At 38.2% G+C, this 18,454-nt stretch overlaps 1 protein-coding gene across 1 annotated transcript in view; it reads right to left on the reverse strand.

Moving 5' to 3' along the window:
- Positions 1-5,970: 5,970 nt before the first annotated feature.
- The window catches only part of CTSO (cathepsin O), a 38,824-nt gene continuing 26,340 nt past the window's right edge, over positions 5,971-18,454 (reverse strand). The window contains exons 2-6 of the mRNA XM_006867934.1: positions 14,723-14,831; positions 13,632-13,771; positions 8,674-8,841; positions 6,104-6,225; positions 5,971-5,977 (exon numbers count right to left, since the gene is read on the reverse strand). Of these exons, the coding sequence (XP_006867996.1) occupies positions 5,971-5,977; positions 6,104-6,225; positions 8,674-8,841; positions 13,632-13,771; positions 14,723-14,831 (546 nt within the window). The remainder of the gene's footprint in view (positions 5,978-6,103; positions 6,226-8,673; positions 8,842-13,631; positions 13,772-14,722; positions 14,832-18,454) is intronic.

Raw genomic sequence — 18,454 nt, forward strand, 5'->3', positions numbered from 1 at the left:
CAGTCAGTTGGCAAGGTCTTCCAAATTTCTGACATAGATGAGTGAGTGCTGAAATAGTTTGTTGAAAGATTTCAATTTGTATTCCATCAATTCCTGGTGCCTTTTTCTATGCTACTGCCTTCAGTGCACCTTGGACTTCTTCCTTCAGTATTATTGCCTCTTGATCATATGCTAACTCTTGAAGTGTTTGAACATCGGCCATTACTTTTTGGCACAGTGACTCTGTATTCCTTTCATCTTCTTTTGCTGCTTTCTGCATCATTCAATAATTTTCCCAGAGAATCCTTCAATAACAAAAGTTGAGGCTTGAATTTTTTCTTCAGTTTCCCCAGCTTTAGAAATGCTGAGCATATTCTTCCCTTTTGGTTTTCTGACTCCAGATCTTTGCACATTTCGTTACAATATTTGACTTTGTTCCTAGATTCATGGAAATATTGATTTCTAGGTATTTGGGGATCTCTAAGAAATAAAAAGCCTACTGAAAGGGAACAAGGCTCTTTGCCCAGCGTCAATAGACTTCACTAAGAGCTGAAACTCTGAATTTGGGCTTCTGGCCTCCTAATCTGTGAGAGAATATATTTCTGGCTGTTAAAGCAATCCACTTGTATTTATATTACTTGTTGTTGTTAAGTGCCTTCGAGTTGGTTCCGACTCACAGCGACCCTGTACAGGGTTTCTGAGGCTGTAAATCTTTACGGAGGAGGAAGCCTCATTTTTCTCTTGCGGAGCAGCTGGTAGTTTCGAACTGCTGACCTTAAGGTTTGCAGGCCAATTTGTAACCATTATGCTACCAGAGCTCCTTGCATTATATTACTAGGATAAATATAATTTGAATTTCCTGTATTTTTGTTTTAACTTAGAAATACAAGTTGCATTTTCTAATGTCCTTGACATAATGACTTCTGACTGGATGATGACATCTTCTGACTTGGATGCTCTCAAGGCATGTTGGAGAGTAGAAAGAGGAGAGAAGGAACTTTCTGCTTTTTAATTCCTGACTGTATTGTTCCACCCTAGAAAGAGTTGGCTCCAGCCTTTAGATTTTCAGGGCACCCTGAGTGCCGTTGTTGTGGCATCCCTCTGCGGAGTCTAAGTATAAGCTGCAGAAAGTCCCTGTCTCAGAGGCCTGAGCACCAGGCCAATGGGTCATCCTTCTAAATGCCTATGTTTTAATAATGTCCTTTTGTTCTTTTATTCTATCCAGCTCTAGGGGTGGTAGTTGCTTCCTGAAACTATATATATTTAAATTAGTTCAGCATACACTTTGCAGACTTCGTGGGCTAATGCATCAGATTGCAAAGCTGTTTGAACTGCAAGGTCAGTGGTTCAAGCTCACCAGCTGATCCTTGGAAACCCTATACAGGGTCACTATGGGTGGAATCAACTCCACGGCACTTCACAACAGTCTTCTAACACCTAAGCATCTCATTCCCCAGGCAAAATTCTTTCTGTTAGAACTAGTAGAGTCCTCCCTGTTTTCCTCTGTAATTTCCACCCTGCTTCAGAGTATAAGGATGCTGCATGCACTATTGAGGATATAATATTTGGGGCTACTTACACTAAATATGGGGAGTTCTGGTATGGCGCTGTGGGCTAATGTGTCAGACTGCAAAGTCATTTGAACTGCAAGGTCAGTGGTTCAAGCTCACCAGCTGCTCCTTAGAAACCTTATACATGGACTCTATGGGTCAGAATTGACTCAATGGCACTTAACAACAACAACAACAACACTAAATATACAAGAGCTCTGGTAGCATAGTGGTTATGAATCAGGCTGCAAGCCACAAGGTCAGCAGTTCAAAACTACCAGCTGTTCCGTGGGAAAAAGATGAGGCTTTCTGCTCCCGTAAAGATTTCCAGCCTTGGAAACCCTGTACAAAGTCACTAGGAGTCGGAACTGACTCCACGGCACATAACAACAACAACACTAAATACAAAGGAATATTGGTGGATCTATGGATTAGGTACTGGATTGCTAACCACAAGGCTGGTGGATCAAACTCACCAGCCATTGTATAGAGTCATTGAATCAGAATTGACTCCATGAAAGTGGATTTTGGGTTTACATATATATCCCACCAATCCATAGCAACTCTAGTATAGAATTTCTGAGACTGTACATCTTTACAGGAGCAGACAGCATCATCTTTCTCCAGCTGAGCAGCTGGTGGATTTGAATTGCCAACCTTGTGGTTAGTAGCCCACTGCCTACGTACAGCACCACCAGAGGTCATTTAAATATACAAGTATACACACATGGGGGCTTCAAAATGCTCCTGTGTGTGTTTGTGGAAAAAAAAAAAAAAAAAAAAGACAACATATACATGTATGTATTTGTTGTTTATCTGAAATAAAATTTTAACTAGATGCTATGTATTTTCATTTACTAAAGCTGGCAACCTCACTGCTACCTGGCAACTGTGCTTCCATCTATGCTTAGTTCTACCAGTTCACTTCGTGGGAATCAGAGTGATTTTATTGAAATGTAAGTCAGAACATACCATATGGCACTGTGGGATAAAACACTAGACCTTAAAATCAGTTTGAGCCACAAGGTTGGGGGTTTAAACTCACCAGTCGCTCCTTGGAAACCCTATACAGGGTTGCTATGGCTCAGTGAAACTTAACAACATTGGTTTTATAACTCACTTGTAGTGAAAGACAAATATATTTCTATGACCTTTGTTGTCATTGATGTTAATGTCGTGGAGTCCTGTCTGACTCATAGAGACCCCATATAGGGTTTCTGAAGAGCAGCTGGTGGGTTTGAACTGCCAACCTTGTGGTTCACTGTCCAGTACTGATCCTCAGCGCCACACCAGGACTCTTCTGGCATAACTGGTAATATATCCTCACCTCCTGCTACTCTTGTCCTTCTTCTCTCCCCTGCAGTGACAGTAGCTTCATCATGGTTCTTCAAAAATACTAGATATGTGTTTGCCTCAGGACCTTTGCACTTACAAATTCCTCTGCTTGAGACAGTATTCCTTCAGATACTTGCATGAATAAATTCCCACATTTCTTCATATGTTCACCTCTCAGTGAGTCCCTCCATGACAACCCTTTTTCTAAGTTGAGTCTGAATAAGGCCATTGTATTTCCAATCAACTCGTATGCAAGGAAAAGCTGTACAATGAAAATGGAAAATCTATAAAAAGTTGATACAGTTGGTGTTGATGAAAATTATTGAATATACTATAGATTGCCAGGCCTGGTGTGGCACTGTTGGATAAAGCACTGGATTTCAAGGTCAGTTTGAACCACCAGGCTAGTGATTCAAATTCATTAGCTGCTTCTCAGAAACCCTATACAGTGTTGCTATAACAACACTTAACAACAACAGACAGAAGAAGGAACAAATCTGCCTTAGAATGGAAGAAACACCTTTGCAAGCAACACTAGGAGTGAGGATGGCATGGCAAGCACTGGATTGCTAACCAAAAGGTTGGCAGTTCAAACCCACTAGCCAATTCTGGGAAACCCTACATAATGTTGCTTTGAGTAGGAACACACTCGATGGCACTTAAAAACAGCAACATCAGGAGGGACCAGTCCCTGGAAAATGCTTCATAAAGTGGATGGTCAGTGAAAAAGAGGATGACCTTCAACCAGATGGACTGTCACACTGTCTGCAACAATGGGCTCAAACATGGAAAAGATTGTGAAGATGCTGGAGAACTAGACAGTGTTTCATTCTGTTGTACATTGTCATTATAGGTTCCAACGGACTTGACAGCACCTAAAAATAACCACCAGATAGTTCTTATTCTCCCACTGTTTCACTTGGTTCTCCTTAGGAATGATTGCTTCTAACACATGACACATATTTTGTTTTGTTTGGATTACTACCTATCCCACTAAAAGGTGAGGAGGTTTCAAAAAATTCCTGGAAAAATTCTATTATCTTAAATTTTTAATTGCATTTTCTATGACTTGTTTGAGGGCAGGATTTTTTTGTCTGTTTTGTTCATTGAGTAATCCTCTGGACCTAAAGTAGTATAAAATAAATATATGAATGAATGAATAAGTGAATAAAAAAATCTTCCTGAAAAGTTTAACATAACACAGTCAGCTTAGCATTAGCTAACCAGAAAAGCCTACTGCTCACTATGAATGGTGAGAGTTTTTTGGAACTCTTCCTTCTTAAACGAAAGGTTGGGATGTTCCTATTTCAGCCTCAATGCCAATGACCCTTAAATTCTCTCTATTCTGTGTGCCCATGCACACTGCAGAATATAAACTAGTGCCTGTTATTTTGTGTCTTTCTAACTTTTTCAATGTGGTACCATGACAAGAGATTTCCTGAACACCTTTTACTATATTTTCAAAATGTAGTTCCTTCTTGTCTACATCCTTTGCTTATATAAGTAATCTCTAAGTTACAACATTCTTGAGTTATAACAAAATATACTTAGGACCATATATTTTTGTTTTTGTTTGGTACATCTTATCATTAGAACTAGGTACAACATACAGTGTTGCAGCATGTAAATTACTGATGTTATCATGCCACCCCCCCCAAATATAATAAATAAATATAGGAATGACAAAGATAATGACCATAAAAGCCAATACTAATGAAAACAACAGTAACACAACAACAAAAAAATGAGGGATACAACTTACACCAGAGCCAACTCACAGCAGCATTATTGAAATGGAACCCCATCATAAGTCAAGAACTAATTGTCCTCTCAGGGAGGTAATGAGTTATAGAGGAATGCTTCCTCATTTTAGAAAGTGTGCTGTCTTTAGCCTCAAAAGAGGTGTTAGGAATGTGTTCAGTGACCCTGACACATTTCATTAGAGATCCTATGTAGTTTGCCAGGTGTGGAATTGAGGCTCACTGGTGTCTACATCCCAGGGTCACCCTTGTTATGCACAGGAGTTGTGTACTCTGGCACATTCATGCTTTTTCAGAGGGTTTGAATTTTTTTTTTCAAGGATCCAATTTCACCCTTGGTTTCCTTCACATCCCATGGGTAGACACCATCTGGATCAAGAGATTCTTTTATATTCAGCATCAGTAAGTTATAGGGCATTCTGTCACTTTATCTGAATTTAATTTAATGGCTCTGTTTTCTCTGTTTCAGTTTTGGGATGTTAAGTTCTCCAATTTATTTCTTAATAAAAATGGAAACCAAGGGTTGGCTGAATTACTTTGTTGTTATCATCCCTGAACACCTATTTTGTACGCTCTCAAATGGCCACCATGATTTTCTAGCTGGTTTTTTGTTGGTCATGTGTTTTTGAAGCATTTTTTAAATGACTTTTTTCTCGGAACCTACCCAAAGTCAATCTGCCCTTCAAAATCCAATAGAAGCTCAGACTCTCTTTATCTATCCTTATATTCTGGTCATGTTCAGAGTGTGTGCTATACAATTTATCTTCAGTAATATACTCTTCTCAACTTGCTCCTAACCTGCAAGTTTTGGTTTATGATGATTACAGCCTGTGACTAGAAAATTGATAGGAATATAAAGAGTGTTCAAGACTATGTCTAGATTTCTAGATTGGTTAATATTAATCTACAGAGAGTGATTCTTGATTGATTCAACTGTAAGACTGAAACATAATAAAGTTATTATAATGCTTATATTGGTAAGAAGTAAGTAATAAATATGAATGATACCTTAAACTGAATTTGTTGTTGTTGTGAGCCAACAAGTCTATTCTGACTCAGAATGATGCCACAGAGGATAAAGGAGAACTGCCCCAGAGGGTTTCATAGCTGGAATCTTTATGGGATCAGATCAGTAAGTCTCTTCTCCCACTAAGCTACTAGTGACTTTGAAAAGCCAATCTTTCAGTAAACAACTGCGCTTTTGTACATCAAGCATTCTTAAACTTAATTTAAGTGTATCAATTTAAAATTGTTATTTCTATTGTAATTCAATATTGAAAAGAAAGCTGATTGTGTTAAAGAAATCACCCTATTAAAAAAAAATCACTCTTCATTGTGACTATCGATTACTGTCTAAAAAAAAAAAGATATTAAAACAGTTAAGAAAATAAAATGATGCCTTCAATCATGTTATTAATTCTGGATAGTCAATGAATCATAAATTAAAGAATGCAGAGAAAAAATAGAAAAAACATTTACCTGAAATCATATGCAGAATAACCTTTGATTGAAAATCCAGAATGTGAAGCAGAAAAATATTGGCATAGCTCAGTTTGAGCTTTAAATGGGTATTCTGAATCTTTCACCAGTTTTACTTGCGTCTAAAAGAAAACAGCCACCCAAAAAGTGTTCACTGATATACAGTTGTTTCAAAAATCAAATGAATTATTTCAATGTATCAAAATAAGGTTCACCTTGACCAGGTCTTCTTCCACAAGGTAGTTTTTTGGTTTCTTAAGATGTTAAGTTCGATCTTTAGGTACTTGTTATGGATATCCTTGCTCTGGTAGTATAGTGGTTATGAGTTGGGCTGCGAACTGTAAGATCAACAGTTCAAAACTACCAGTGGTTCTGTGGGAGAAAGATGAGGCTTTCTGCTCCTCTAATGATTTACAGTCTTGGAAACCCTATACAGGGTTGTTATGAGTCAGAACCAACTCCATGGTACATAACCACCACCACCAGGTAATTATAGACAATATCTTCTTTCTTATTTTATTTCTGCTTTCTTTATCTACCTTCTTTAGAATCTATACCTATCTGATAACAAATCTAGAGTCATCACCGTGCTTTTCAAGGAACAACATGGCAGCATTTTCTTTCCAGTTTTCTGTTCTGTGTTTGTAAGTATTTGAGCTTCGTCCAGTACAGTGATTTATCAAGACAAGATAATGGTTAGGTCTAGCGTTCTTCTATCCACTCTCTGTGTGACATTTATTAGTCACATGTTACACAGTTTTAGAATTCTACCATTACTGCATAAAATTCTTCTATTCTAAACGCTAGACTTATGAAAAGGGGAAAAAGCTGCTGAGAAGACAGTTTTGCATTTTTGATGAACAGTGACTCTACATGAATCAAAGCCGAACTGCACCATAGGATTTCAATGGCTGGTTTTTTGGAAGTAGATCACCAATGTGCCTCTTTCAAGGTATCTCTGGGTGAAACTGAACCTCCAACCTTTCGATTATCAGCTCAGTAAACACATGCATTACCCAGAGACAAGGGAAAAGATGCAGAATTAATTGTCTTCACAACGTGTATACAGCAGCTCCTGGCACACAGTGACTCTAATTATTGCGAATGGATAACTGAAGGATATTCTAGTCTTTGGTAATCTTTCATGATGATAAAAAACCAAAACATAATAGTGTTCATATTTTCTATTTCATGTAGTTGATGTTGGATTGATGATAGTGTTAGAGAATTAGAGAGTGTAGAAAGAATGCTAACTCCTCACTTACGGACATAGTTATGTTCCAAAGACCAGGTTGTTGTGTGAGGATCAGTATTTCTTCCAAACATTCTCTCTGATCCTTTTTTCTTTCCTCCTTTCATACTTGACAAAATGTTAAGCTGCAGGGCCCCTGCCAGCAGGAGGGAATAGAGAGTAAAGGGCAGAGCAGTCCAGCTTCCTGGAGGCTGCACAGAGACCTTCCTGGAGGCTGTTCCGCAACCATAGCCACTATGCCTGCCCCCGCAGTAATGAGCAAAATAGTTGGGTAGTAGACTTCTCACAATAGGGGTAAATGCAAATGATAATGAGGTCACCCAACCAATGACAAGTAGGTGTTTTGGGTCAAATCTTAAAGTGAGAGACAAGGAACTTAAGGTGCAATTATAGTTCAGCTAATGAATTGATAATGTGATTTCATCTCTCAAGTTTCATTTCCTCATCCATAAAAACCTGTTACTAGATTGTTGTTGTTGTTGTTAAGTGCCGTTGAGTTGATTGCGACCCATAGCAACCCTGTATAGGGTTTTCAAGGAGAAGCTGGTGAGCTTGAACCACTGACCTTGCAGTTCAAATGACTTTGCAGTCTGACGCATTAGCTCACAGCACCACACCAGTTACTAGATTGTTGTTGTTGAGCACTGTGGAGTAGGTTCTGGCTCCCTGCCCAGGGTTTTCGAAGCTGCAAATCTTTACAGAAGCAGAAAGCCTCATCTTTCTCCCACAGAACAGCTGGTAGTTTCAAACTGCCGACCTTGAAGTTCGCAGCCTTATTTGTAGCTGACTCTAATTTTTCATTTTCACCTCAATATTCATAAATTGTATGAAAATAAAGAATTAATTTTTTTCTCATATTTCTTGGTCACTATGTGGCACTTATTTGCAAACAAGCATTTTCCTATTAATAAATGATATGAAACAAATGTAAACACATATGGAGTGCTGGTGTGGCACTGTAGGCTAAGCACTATACTGTTAACTGCAAGGTCAGTGGTTCAAACCCACCAGTCACCCCTTGGGAGCACTATACAAGGTTGCTATGAGTTGGAACTGACTAGACAGCATTTAACAATGACAACAAGAACATACTGAAAACTAATTCCAGATAAGATCTTTAATACTAAGATGTCTTGAGGGTTAATTTGGCTAGGAAAAATTCATTCTTAAATCTTTTGGTTAGTTAACTGATGTTTTGCTTATTGAAGTTTATGAACCTGAAAACCTTATTTAATATATGAGAGTAATTTGTTTGAACAATTTACTGAACATATATTAAACAAGCAAAAAAGGAAAGAAAGACTTTAAAATTGCTCACCTTATTTAACCAGTTCAAAGCATTAAGCGTAGAGCCTCCATTGCAGCCATGATTACTGTATGAACAATCAATAACTTGCTGAACGCTCAAGTCTTCCAATGGCTTCCCTTTGATTGCACATGCAGATTCCACGGCACCTACTACACTGAAGGCCCAGCATCCTCCACACTGTTTGAAAATACAGGAAGAGAATGATATTCTAAAAATGGTGTTTAAGTCAAGTCTACCAACAACTCTAAATAGAAAATATATCAGAGCAAGTAAATTCACAGAACCTGGAAGTCCACAAAATATGTATGTCCATCCTTTATATTTTCAAATTGAAAAAAGAGAAGAAAAATATGTCTCTTTTAATTATCTAGATATCAGGTAAGTATAAAAAGTATTGCCACTAGCGTTTCAGTCTCTTCCAAATGAAATGTATATAAACATGTCTGTGTGATCAGAAAATGGTTGAAGACAGGTTTTCCCAGTATTGTTGTTGTTAATTGCCATCGAGTCGGGCCGACCCATAGCGACCCTGTACAGGGTTTCCGAGGGTGTAAATCTTTACGGGAGTAGAAAGCCTCATCTTTCTCCCGCGGAGCGGCTGGTAGTTTCGAACCGCTGACCTTAAGGTTCGCAGCCCGATTCGTAACCACTATGCTACCAGAGCTCCTTTATTACACCTGCCTAATTTCCTTAGAGAATCTGGCGGTGGTGGCGGTGTGCCGTGGAGTCGGTTCCGACTCATAGCAACCAAGGCTGTAAATCTTTACGGGAGTAGAACACCTCATCTTTCTCCCTTAGAGAAACTAAAAAAAAAAAATTTCTCTCTCTTTAGAGAAACTATTACCCTTCAAAAAATGGGTAATAAAAATACTGTTGTGTGAACATCAAGAAACTTAAAGAATGGATCTTTCCATCAGTCTTTTATGCAAGATCAAAGTTAATGAAGACAATGTATGGTATCCATTTCATAACTTTATCTAATGATTATAGGAATGAATGTTAACCAAGGATAAGTCTTGGACTTACCACCACGATCCAAAGAGCAAGGTCCAATAAAAAAAAGTGCCTTCTAAGGGGATCTACTATGACAGTTTAATTCTAGGTAGAAAAGTCAGCTCAGGTTATGGAGATCAATGAAGTAATCGTCATTGAAATGCAAAAAGACAAAACTACACAGGATAGGCATTGGACTGATTACTGAAAGGACAGCAGTTCAAACCCACAAGTTTCTCTGCAGGAAAAAAGATGAGGCTGTCTGTTCTCTTGAAGATATACAGTGCAGAAACTATATAGAGTTGGTATGAATCAGAATTGACTAGATGGTAGTGGGGATTTTTTTGGTTTGTAGTGATACTCGGAATCACATGATAGAATTTTGCTAGACCAATGACTTTTTCATTGCAAATACCTTTTTGTAAACAACATAAAAGAAGACTATATACATGGACTTTGCCAGATAGAATACACAGAAATCAAATTGACTACATCTGTGGAAAGAGATGGCGGAAAAGCTCATCATCATCAGCCAAAACAAGGTCAGGGGCAGACTGTGGAACAGGATGAAGCTGAAGAAAAGTTAAAAGAAATCCACAAGAGCCAAAATATGACCTTGAACGTATCCCACCTGAATTTAAAGATCATCTCAAGAACAGATTTGATACATTAGACACTAAGGACTGAAAACCAGAAGAATTGTGGAATAACATCAAGAATATCACACAGAAGGAAAGTAAAAGTTTATTAAAAAAACAAGGAAGAAAGAAAAGCCCACAATGGATGTCAGAAGAGACTCAGAAACCTGCTCTCCCATATAGAGATGCTAAAGTAAATGGAAGAAATGAGGAGGTAAAAGAGCTGAACAGAAAATTTTCAAGGCCATCTTGAGAAGACAAAATCAAATATTATAATGAAATGTGCAAAGACCTGGAGTTAGAAAGCTATAAGGGAAGAAGATGCTTAACGTTCCTCAAACTGAAAGAACAGAAGTAAAATTTTAAGCCTCCACCTACAAGACTAAAGAATCTTTGGGAAAAATATTGAATAATGCAGAAGCATCAAAAGAATATGGAAGGAATGCAGAGAGTCACTGCACTAAGAAGAAATGGTTGATGTTCAAACATTTCAAAAGGTTGTTGTTTTTAAGTGCAGTTGAGTCGATTCTGACCCATAGCGAGCAACCCTGTATAGGGTTTCCGAGGAGCAGTTGGTGAGCTTGAATTGCTGACCTTGTGGTTCATATGGCTTTGCAGTCTGGCTCATTAGCTCACAGCGCCACACCAGGAGTCCATTTCAAGATGTCGTATATGATAAGAAGTCAGTGGTCTTAAAGAAGTCCAAAGTGCACTGAAGGCATTTTCAAAGAACAAAGCTCTGGGAACTGATGGAATACAAATTGAAATATTTCAACAAACTGATGTAGCACTGGAGGCACTCACTCATCTATGCCAAACAATTTTGAAGACAACTACCTGGCCGACTGACTGGAAGAAATTCATATTTGCACCCATTCTAAAGAGAGGTGACTCAACGGAATGCGAAAATCATTGGACAATATCATTAGTATCACAAGCAAATACAATTTTGCAAAGGATAATCCATATAGATAAAACATCTGCAACAGTACATTGACAGGGCACTGCCAGAGGTTCAAACGGGATTCAGAAGAGGAAGTGGAGTGAGGGATATCATTTCTTATGGCAGGTGAATCTTGGCTGAGTACAGAGAATCTTAGAAATACCTGTGCTTTATTGACTATGCAAAGACCTTTGATTTTGTGTGGATCATGACAAGCTCTGGACAACATTGTGGTTAGTGAATATTCTGTAGCACTTCATCGTGCTCATGAGGAACCTGTGCATAGATCAACAGGCAATTGTTTGAACAGAACAAGGGAATACTGAATGGTTTAACATCAGGAAAGCTGTGTGTCAGAGTTATATCCTTTCACCATACTTATTCAGTCTGTACACTAAACAAATAATCCAAGAAGCTGGGTTATATGAAGAAGAATTGGAGGAAGACTCATTAGCAACCTGCGATATGCAGATGATGCAACTTTGCTTGCTGAAAGCAACAAGGACTTAAAATACTTACTGCTGAAGATCAAAGATCACAGCCTTCAGTATGGATTAAACCTCAATGTAAAAACAAAAATCCTCACCACAAGACCAGTAAATAACATCCATATAAATGGTGAAAAATTTGAAATTATCAAAGATTTCATTTTACTCGCATTAACAATCAACACTCAAGGAAGCAACAGTGAAGAAATCAAAGTATCACAACAATATTTAATGTGTTCAAGTGCAAAGATGTCAGTTTGAGGAGTAAAGCGTGCCTGACCCAAGCCATGGTATTTTCAATAGCTTCATATGCATGTGAAAGTTTGACAATGACTAAGGAAGACAAGAGAAGAACTGAAGCATTTGAGTTATTCTATTGGAGAAAAATACATATCATGAACTGCTAGAAAAACAAACTGTGTTGGAAGAAGTACAGCCAGAATGCTCCTTATAAGAAAGGATGGCCGGACTTCATTTTTCATACTTCGGAAATATCAGGGGGACTAGTCCCTGCAGAAGGACACCATGCTTGGCAAAATGAAGGGTCATCAAAAAATAGGAATATGCCCAACATGATGAATTGGCACACTGTAAGCAGCAGGACCAGGCAGTGTTTTGTTCTGTTGTGGATAAGGTTGCCATGAGTCAGAACCAACTCAAGAGCAAAGCAAAAACAAACCTTGTGAGAGGACATGTTAATGCAGACTTTAACTCCTTTATCATTTTCTTCCAGTCCCTAAAGGTAGTGTCCTGTGGGCCAATGAAAACCATCCTCTTTCTTGTCTTTAACTAAGGGTGAGGAGAAAAAGGGCTGCCATTTTTTCCAATCCCAGAATATGAATCCAAAGATACTAAAGGGACACAAGGACAGAAATCCCAAAGTTGTGAGGAAGAATATTGAAAGAAGTCTCCAATGCTGCTTACAGGCAGTCTAAGAGAGTGGAAGGCCAAAGTCAGAGGTACCATTGTTATAATTCTGACACAGATATAATTCGCTTGTTATAGAGTAGAGTTGCTCCTTGGATTTCCTTGGCTGTAATCTTTATGGAGAAGTACTGGTGTGGTGCTATGAGTTAATGTGCTGGACTGCAAAGTGGGTTTGAACCACAAGGTTGGAAGTTCAAGTTCACCAGCCTCTCCTTGGAAACCCTATACAGGGTCGCAACCCACGATGGCATTTACCAACAACAACAATCGTTATGGAAGCAGATTGTCAGGTATTTTACTCAATTTAGTAGACTTGTACTGAAAACATTTCCTCAAAAGTTAAATCAACTAGTTAAAATTGGAAAACGATCAACTCATAGAACAAATAGACCATACCTTTAAACTCTTCAGGAAACAAATAAGAAAATTGATTTAGTCCATAAGAGGCAGTAGAGTTTTCAACAGAAAATGCAGAATGCTACCACATAGCACGACTTACAGTATTTCTAAGGATCACAGATTTAAAAGTACATGATTCCATAGGGGGCTGGGCTGGGATCCAGTGTTTTGATGGATACCATGGGATGAAGCATGAGAACACAAGAAATCAGACTATTGTTAGTTAGTAAGTGTTATCAAGTTTTATGTTAATATTTCAAAATTACTTCCCTTTTGAATCACTTAGCATTCACAGCTACAGGGAACGCTCTGAGTGAGTATGCTGGTTGGTGGCAATGGCTATTAATTAGTGTGAGAACACACAAATGAAGACTGATGTTCAGGAAGAAATGCCAGGGCTTTGGCATCTGCTCATCACCCCCACCCCCACCCCCAAGATTCTCCTTCCATTGCTATTTTTGAATGACTGAGTTTCTATCTTATCTTGAGAGATGACGGGTACAGTTACAAGTTTGATTGAACATAATCCCAATAATGCCTTCCAATGCTAAGATGTTTCAGAAAGAATCTGAAGCTTACCTTCTGTTGATTTCTCACTTGTGTTACAACATGCTTATCTCTCCAGTCAAATCTTACTGGCAAGGATACACTGGAGATTGAAAAGTGTACATCTGCTGGGTATCTGGGATATCTAGACGATTTGCTTCTCAAATAAATTGCTGAACAGAAAGAATATGAAATGAAAAGACAACCAATATTATATTGTAGGGAGAGGACCACAGGATGTTTTATCTAGGAACTTTTCAAGAAGAAATAGTCTGTAGAAACTTTTCAAGAACATGTCATTCTAGATTTTTCTTTGTGTTTTTCCATATCAGGAAATAGAATCCAGCTGAAAGATACAGAAGACGATTCCTTAAATAAGGCTGGAGTTGACACATAAAATGACTTGTCTTGTAGAATCAAGAAAATAATAAAATGAGTATAATTGCCATGGTTCATTTGATCATTTATTTCCCTGGGAAACAAGTGTGTCTTGAACAGAAATAGCACTGAAAAACTGCAGAAATGATCAAACAATATTCCTTATGTTGTTTCTTAAGTGCCGTTGAGTTGGTTCCTTTATAAGATTTTCAAGGAGTGGCTGGTGGGTTTGAACTACCAACCTTATGGTTAGCAGTTCAGTGCTTATCTTACAAAGCCACATCAGGACTCCATGTTATTTATAGTCAAGTGTGAATGTATATGATTACACTTTTTGGTGGTTACGCAGTGAAGCACTTGACTAGTAATCAGACGTTTTGCAGTTTGAATCCACCGAGAGGTGTCTCAGAAGAAAGCCATGGTAATCTAATTCCAAAAGATCATAGTTATTGAAAACACTATAGAGCAAAGTTTCACCATGAAACACATGGGTTTGGTTGCCATCAAACAGAATAGAATCATATCGATGCAAACTGGTTTTTGTTTTTCTTTGGTTTGGCCACAGATTTATTATTATTATTATTTACTCTAGGCAACTGGTACATGCTTGACACTTAGTTAATAAATATAAATAAATATTAACTGTTACTCAATTTACAACATTTGTAATGAAAACCATTTCTAAAAAGTTAAGTCAACTGTTAAAATCAGGAAACTGATCACCTCATAGAACAAATAGACCATACCTTTAAACTCTTCAGGAAACAAGTAAGAAAACTGATTTAGTCCATAGGAAGCAGTAGAGTTTTCATTAGAAAATGCAGAATTCAAGTATCGATGTCTATTAAGACTTTCCTGAAAGAAAAATTTAAAAAGCTTGTTTATATAAAGCACGTTAGCTTTCCAATGTGAATTGTATATAACTGACTTGGAAAACAATTTTCAATTGTAAAAGTCAGTAACTGATTTATTTCTTGCAGATCATAATGAAAGGTTTTATAAGGTATCCAGATCGGAATGATAAACTTGTTATAGTAGAACTACTCTATGATTTAAGAAATAAGAGCAAGGGACAAGATGTTTTATCTATCTCTGAATCCTCTTCACCAAGCATGTTGTTGTTGCTGTAAAGTGCCATAGATTCAGTTCTGATCCTTAGCAACCCAGTATAGGATTTCCAAGGGGCAGCTGGTGGGTTTGAACCACTAAGCTTATGGTCAGCAGTCCAGTGCTCCATGTAGGGAACATGAAATATATGTTTGCTGAAATGTTGGCTTTGAAAAATAATAAATAATTTATATATAAAATTAGACACTAGTGACAAACTCACCTATAGATATTCATGTAAACAATTATGAGCATTGGAAGTGTGTCCTTTTAACTTTGTATTTCCCAGCACTCTAAGTAACACAGGAGTCCTGGTATGGTGCTTTAGGATGAGCTCTCCTCCATAAAGTTGGTTTGAACTTCAAGGTCAGTGGTTCAAACTCACCAGCTGCACCTCAAAAACCCTACATAGGGTGGCTATAATTAGAATTGACTATGCGGCACTTAACAAGACATAACAAAGCATGAAATAAGAAGTTAGTAAATAAATGAATAAATAAATGTGATTCTGTGGTGTTGTGTGTTAATGCACCAGACTGCAAAGCCATTTGAACTGCAAGGTCGGTGGTTCAAGCTCACCAGTTGCTCTTGGGAAACCCTATATAGGGTTGTTATGAGTTGGAACTGACTCGACGGCACTTAACAACAGCAACAACAACAAAATTTAAGCATTATATATAACGCTCTTATTTATGAAAAAAAAAAAAAAAGACTTTGTCAAAGAGATGCAATCTGGGAAATGTTTCTGGAAGACAGGTTCATTTTTCTGTTTGGAGGGACAATATGGCCATTACTTGCAGCACCTCTACTATGAATTTTGTGATTTCTTTCTTATCTTGTCTCTATATGAACATGACTCAATTTCAGTTGGAGGAGAACACTGAAAGTGCTATGGGCTGCCAAAAAAAACCCACCAAAAAAACAGATCTGTGTTGGAGGACGTGCAGCCAGAGTGCTCCTTGGGGCCAGACTTCGTCACTCATATTTTGTACATATTGCCTGGAGGGACCAGTCACTGAAGAAGGATATCATGTTTCGTAAAGTGGAGGGTCAGAGAAAAAGAGGAAAACTCCTAGAAAGATGGATTGGCAAGGTGGCAGCATGATTGGGCTCAAGCGTGGCAACAATTATCAGGTTGGTCCAGGACCGGGCAGTGTTTCATTCTGTTGTGCATAGGGTTGCTATGAGTCAGTACCGACAAGGTGGCACCTAACAACAACAACAATAACAATCAGTTAGGTAAGATAAATTTTCCGGGAATGGTCATTTGGATCAACATCAATGTCCATGGGAGCAAGAGCCAAGAAATCAAATGAAATATTGCATGGAGCAAATATGTTGCCAAAATTCCTTTAAAGTTTTTTAAAAAACGAAAACAAAAACAAGGATGCCATTTTGATTATGGTGCATCTGACCCAGACACAGGTATTTCTAATTTTCCCATATGCATAAGATGTATTGGAACTATGGTTGTGTTGGTGAAAAAACTGTGGGCCCCCAATGAATTCACAAATGAGTCTTAAAAGCAATGCAACCAAAAGTTAGATTTCTCTCTCTTTTAGAAGTGAGGATGGTAAGACTGGATGCTTACATTGGACATGTCATCTGGAAAGATCAATTACTAGAAAGAGACATCATGTTTGGTAAGTTCAGTGAGATGGACAGTCACCACAGCCACACAATGGACTTGAACATACTAATGGTCATGAAGATGTACAGGACCAGAAATATTTTCTTCTGTTGTATGCATGATCACCACGACTTGGAGCCAACTCAGTGATAACTAACAACAATATCATTTGGTAGGTTTCCAAATCTGTTGTTGTTATGTGTAGTTGCATCAGTTCTGACTCAAGGTGACCCTGCAGAGGATTTCCAAGAAGCAGCTGGTAGATTTGCATCTCTGACCTTGTGGTAAGCAATACAGTGTTTATCATAAACACCACCCAGGACTCCAACTCTAGCAGTTCTGTATTTGTTTACATAATTCAGGAGTTACTGTGTGTCTGTCTCAAAAACTTTAAAGTCAAATAAAAAATCCCATCTGTCTTATTCATAATTGTGGTCCTCACATCAAGCACAGGTTCACAATATTGTTGTTAGGTGCCATCAAGTTGGTCTGACTCATAGCGAACTTATGCATGACAGAAAGAAACACTGCCAGATCCGGTGCCAACCTCTCAATTGTTGCTACATTTGAGCCCATTGCTGCTGTCACTGTGCCAATCTATATAGTTGAAGGTCTTCATCTTTTTCTCCTACCCTCTACTTTACCAAACATGATATCCTTCTCCAGGGCCCTTCCTGACAACATGTATGAAGTATGGGAGACGAAGTCTGGCCATCCAGACTTATAAGGAGCATTCTGGATGTATTTCTTCCAACACAGATTGGCAGTCCATGGTCTCTGAATAGCGTTCTCCAACACCATAACTCAAATGAATCAATTGTTCTAAGCTCTTCTTTACTCACTGTCCAACCTTCATATGCATATAAAGTTATTGGGTCAGGTGCACCATAGTCATCAAACCGACATCTTTGCTCTTCAGCTCTCTAAAGAGGTCTTGTGCAACAGATTTGCCTAATGCAGTATATAGATTAATTCCTTGACTGCTGCTTCTATGACTGTTGATTGTTGATCAGAGCAAAATTAAGTATTTGGCAATTTCAATCTATTCTTCATTTATATGGATGTTGGTGAGGATTTTTGTTTTCTTTACACTGTGAAGATTTTTGTTTTCTTTACAGTGAGAAGATTGTAGTCTTTGATATTTATCAGTAAGTATATGAAGTTCTCTTCACTTTCAGCCAGCAGGTTGAAATGAGTCTTCCTCTAATCCTGTTGCCATGGTTTTTTTTCATACAATATAGCTTCTCAAATTATGTGCTCAGCATAAAGACTAAATAAATATGATGAAAGAATATAAGCCTGACACACAACTTCCCTAATTTTAAACCACTCAGTGTTCCCTTGTTCTGTTTGAACAACTGCCACTTGGTCTATGTAGTTTCCTCATGAGCACAATTAAGTGTTCTGCACTTAATTGTTCTCCACCATGTTGTTCTCCACCATGTTGTCCATAGCGTTCCATGGTCCACACAAATGAAAGCCTTTGTATAGTCAATAAAGCACAGGTAAACATCTTTCTGGTATTCTCTGCTTTCAGCCAAGATCCATCTGACATCAGCAATGATATCATTGTTCCACATCCTCATCTGAATCTGGCTTGAACCTCTGGAAGTTCTCTGTCAATGTATGTTTGCAGGCACTTTTAAATTATCTTTAGAGGGAGAACAAACAAGATGGCGGATCGAGTGGATGTGTAGCAGAGAGCTCCGCCAACAACAACACAGAATACCCGACCAAGCAG

This window comes from Chrysochloris asiatica, unplaced genomic scaffold, assembly GCF_000296735.1.
Source record: "Chrysochloris asiatica unplaced genomic scaffold, ChrAsi1.0 scaffold00112, whole genome shotgun sequence".
Classification (NCBI taxonomy): domain Eukaryota; kingdom Metazoa; phylum Chordata; class Mammalia; order Afrosoricida; family Chrysochloridae; genus Chrysochloris; species Chrysochloris asiatica.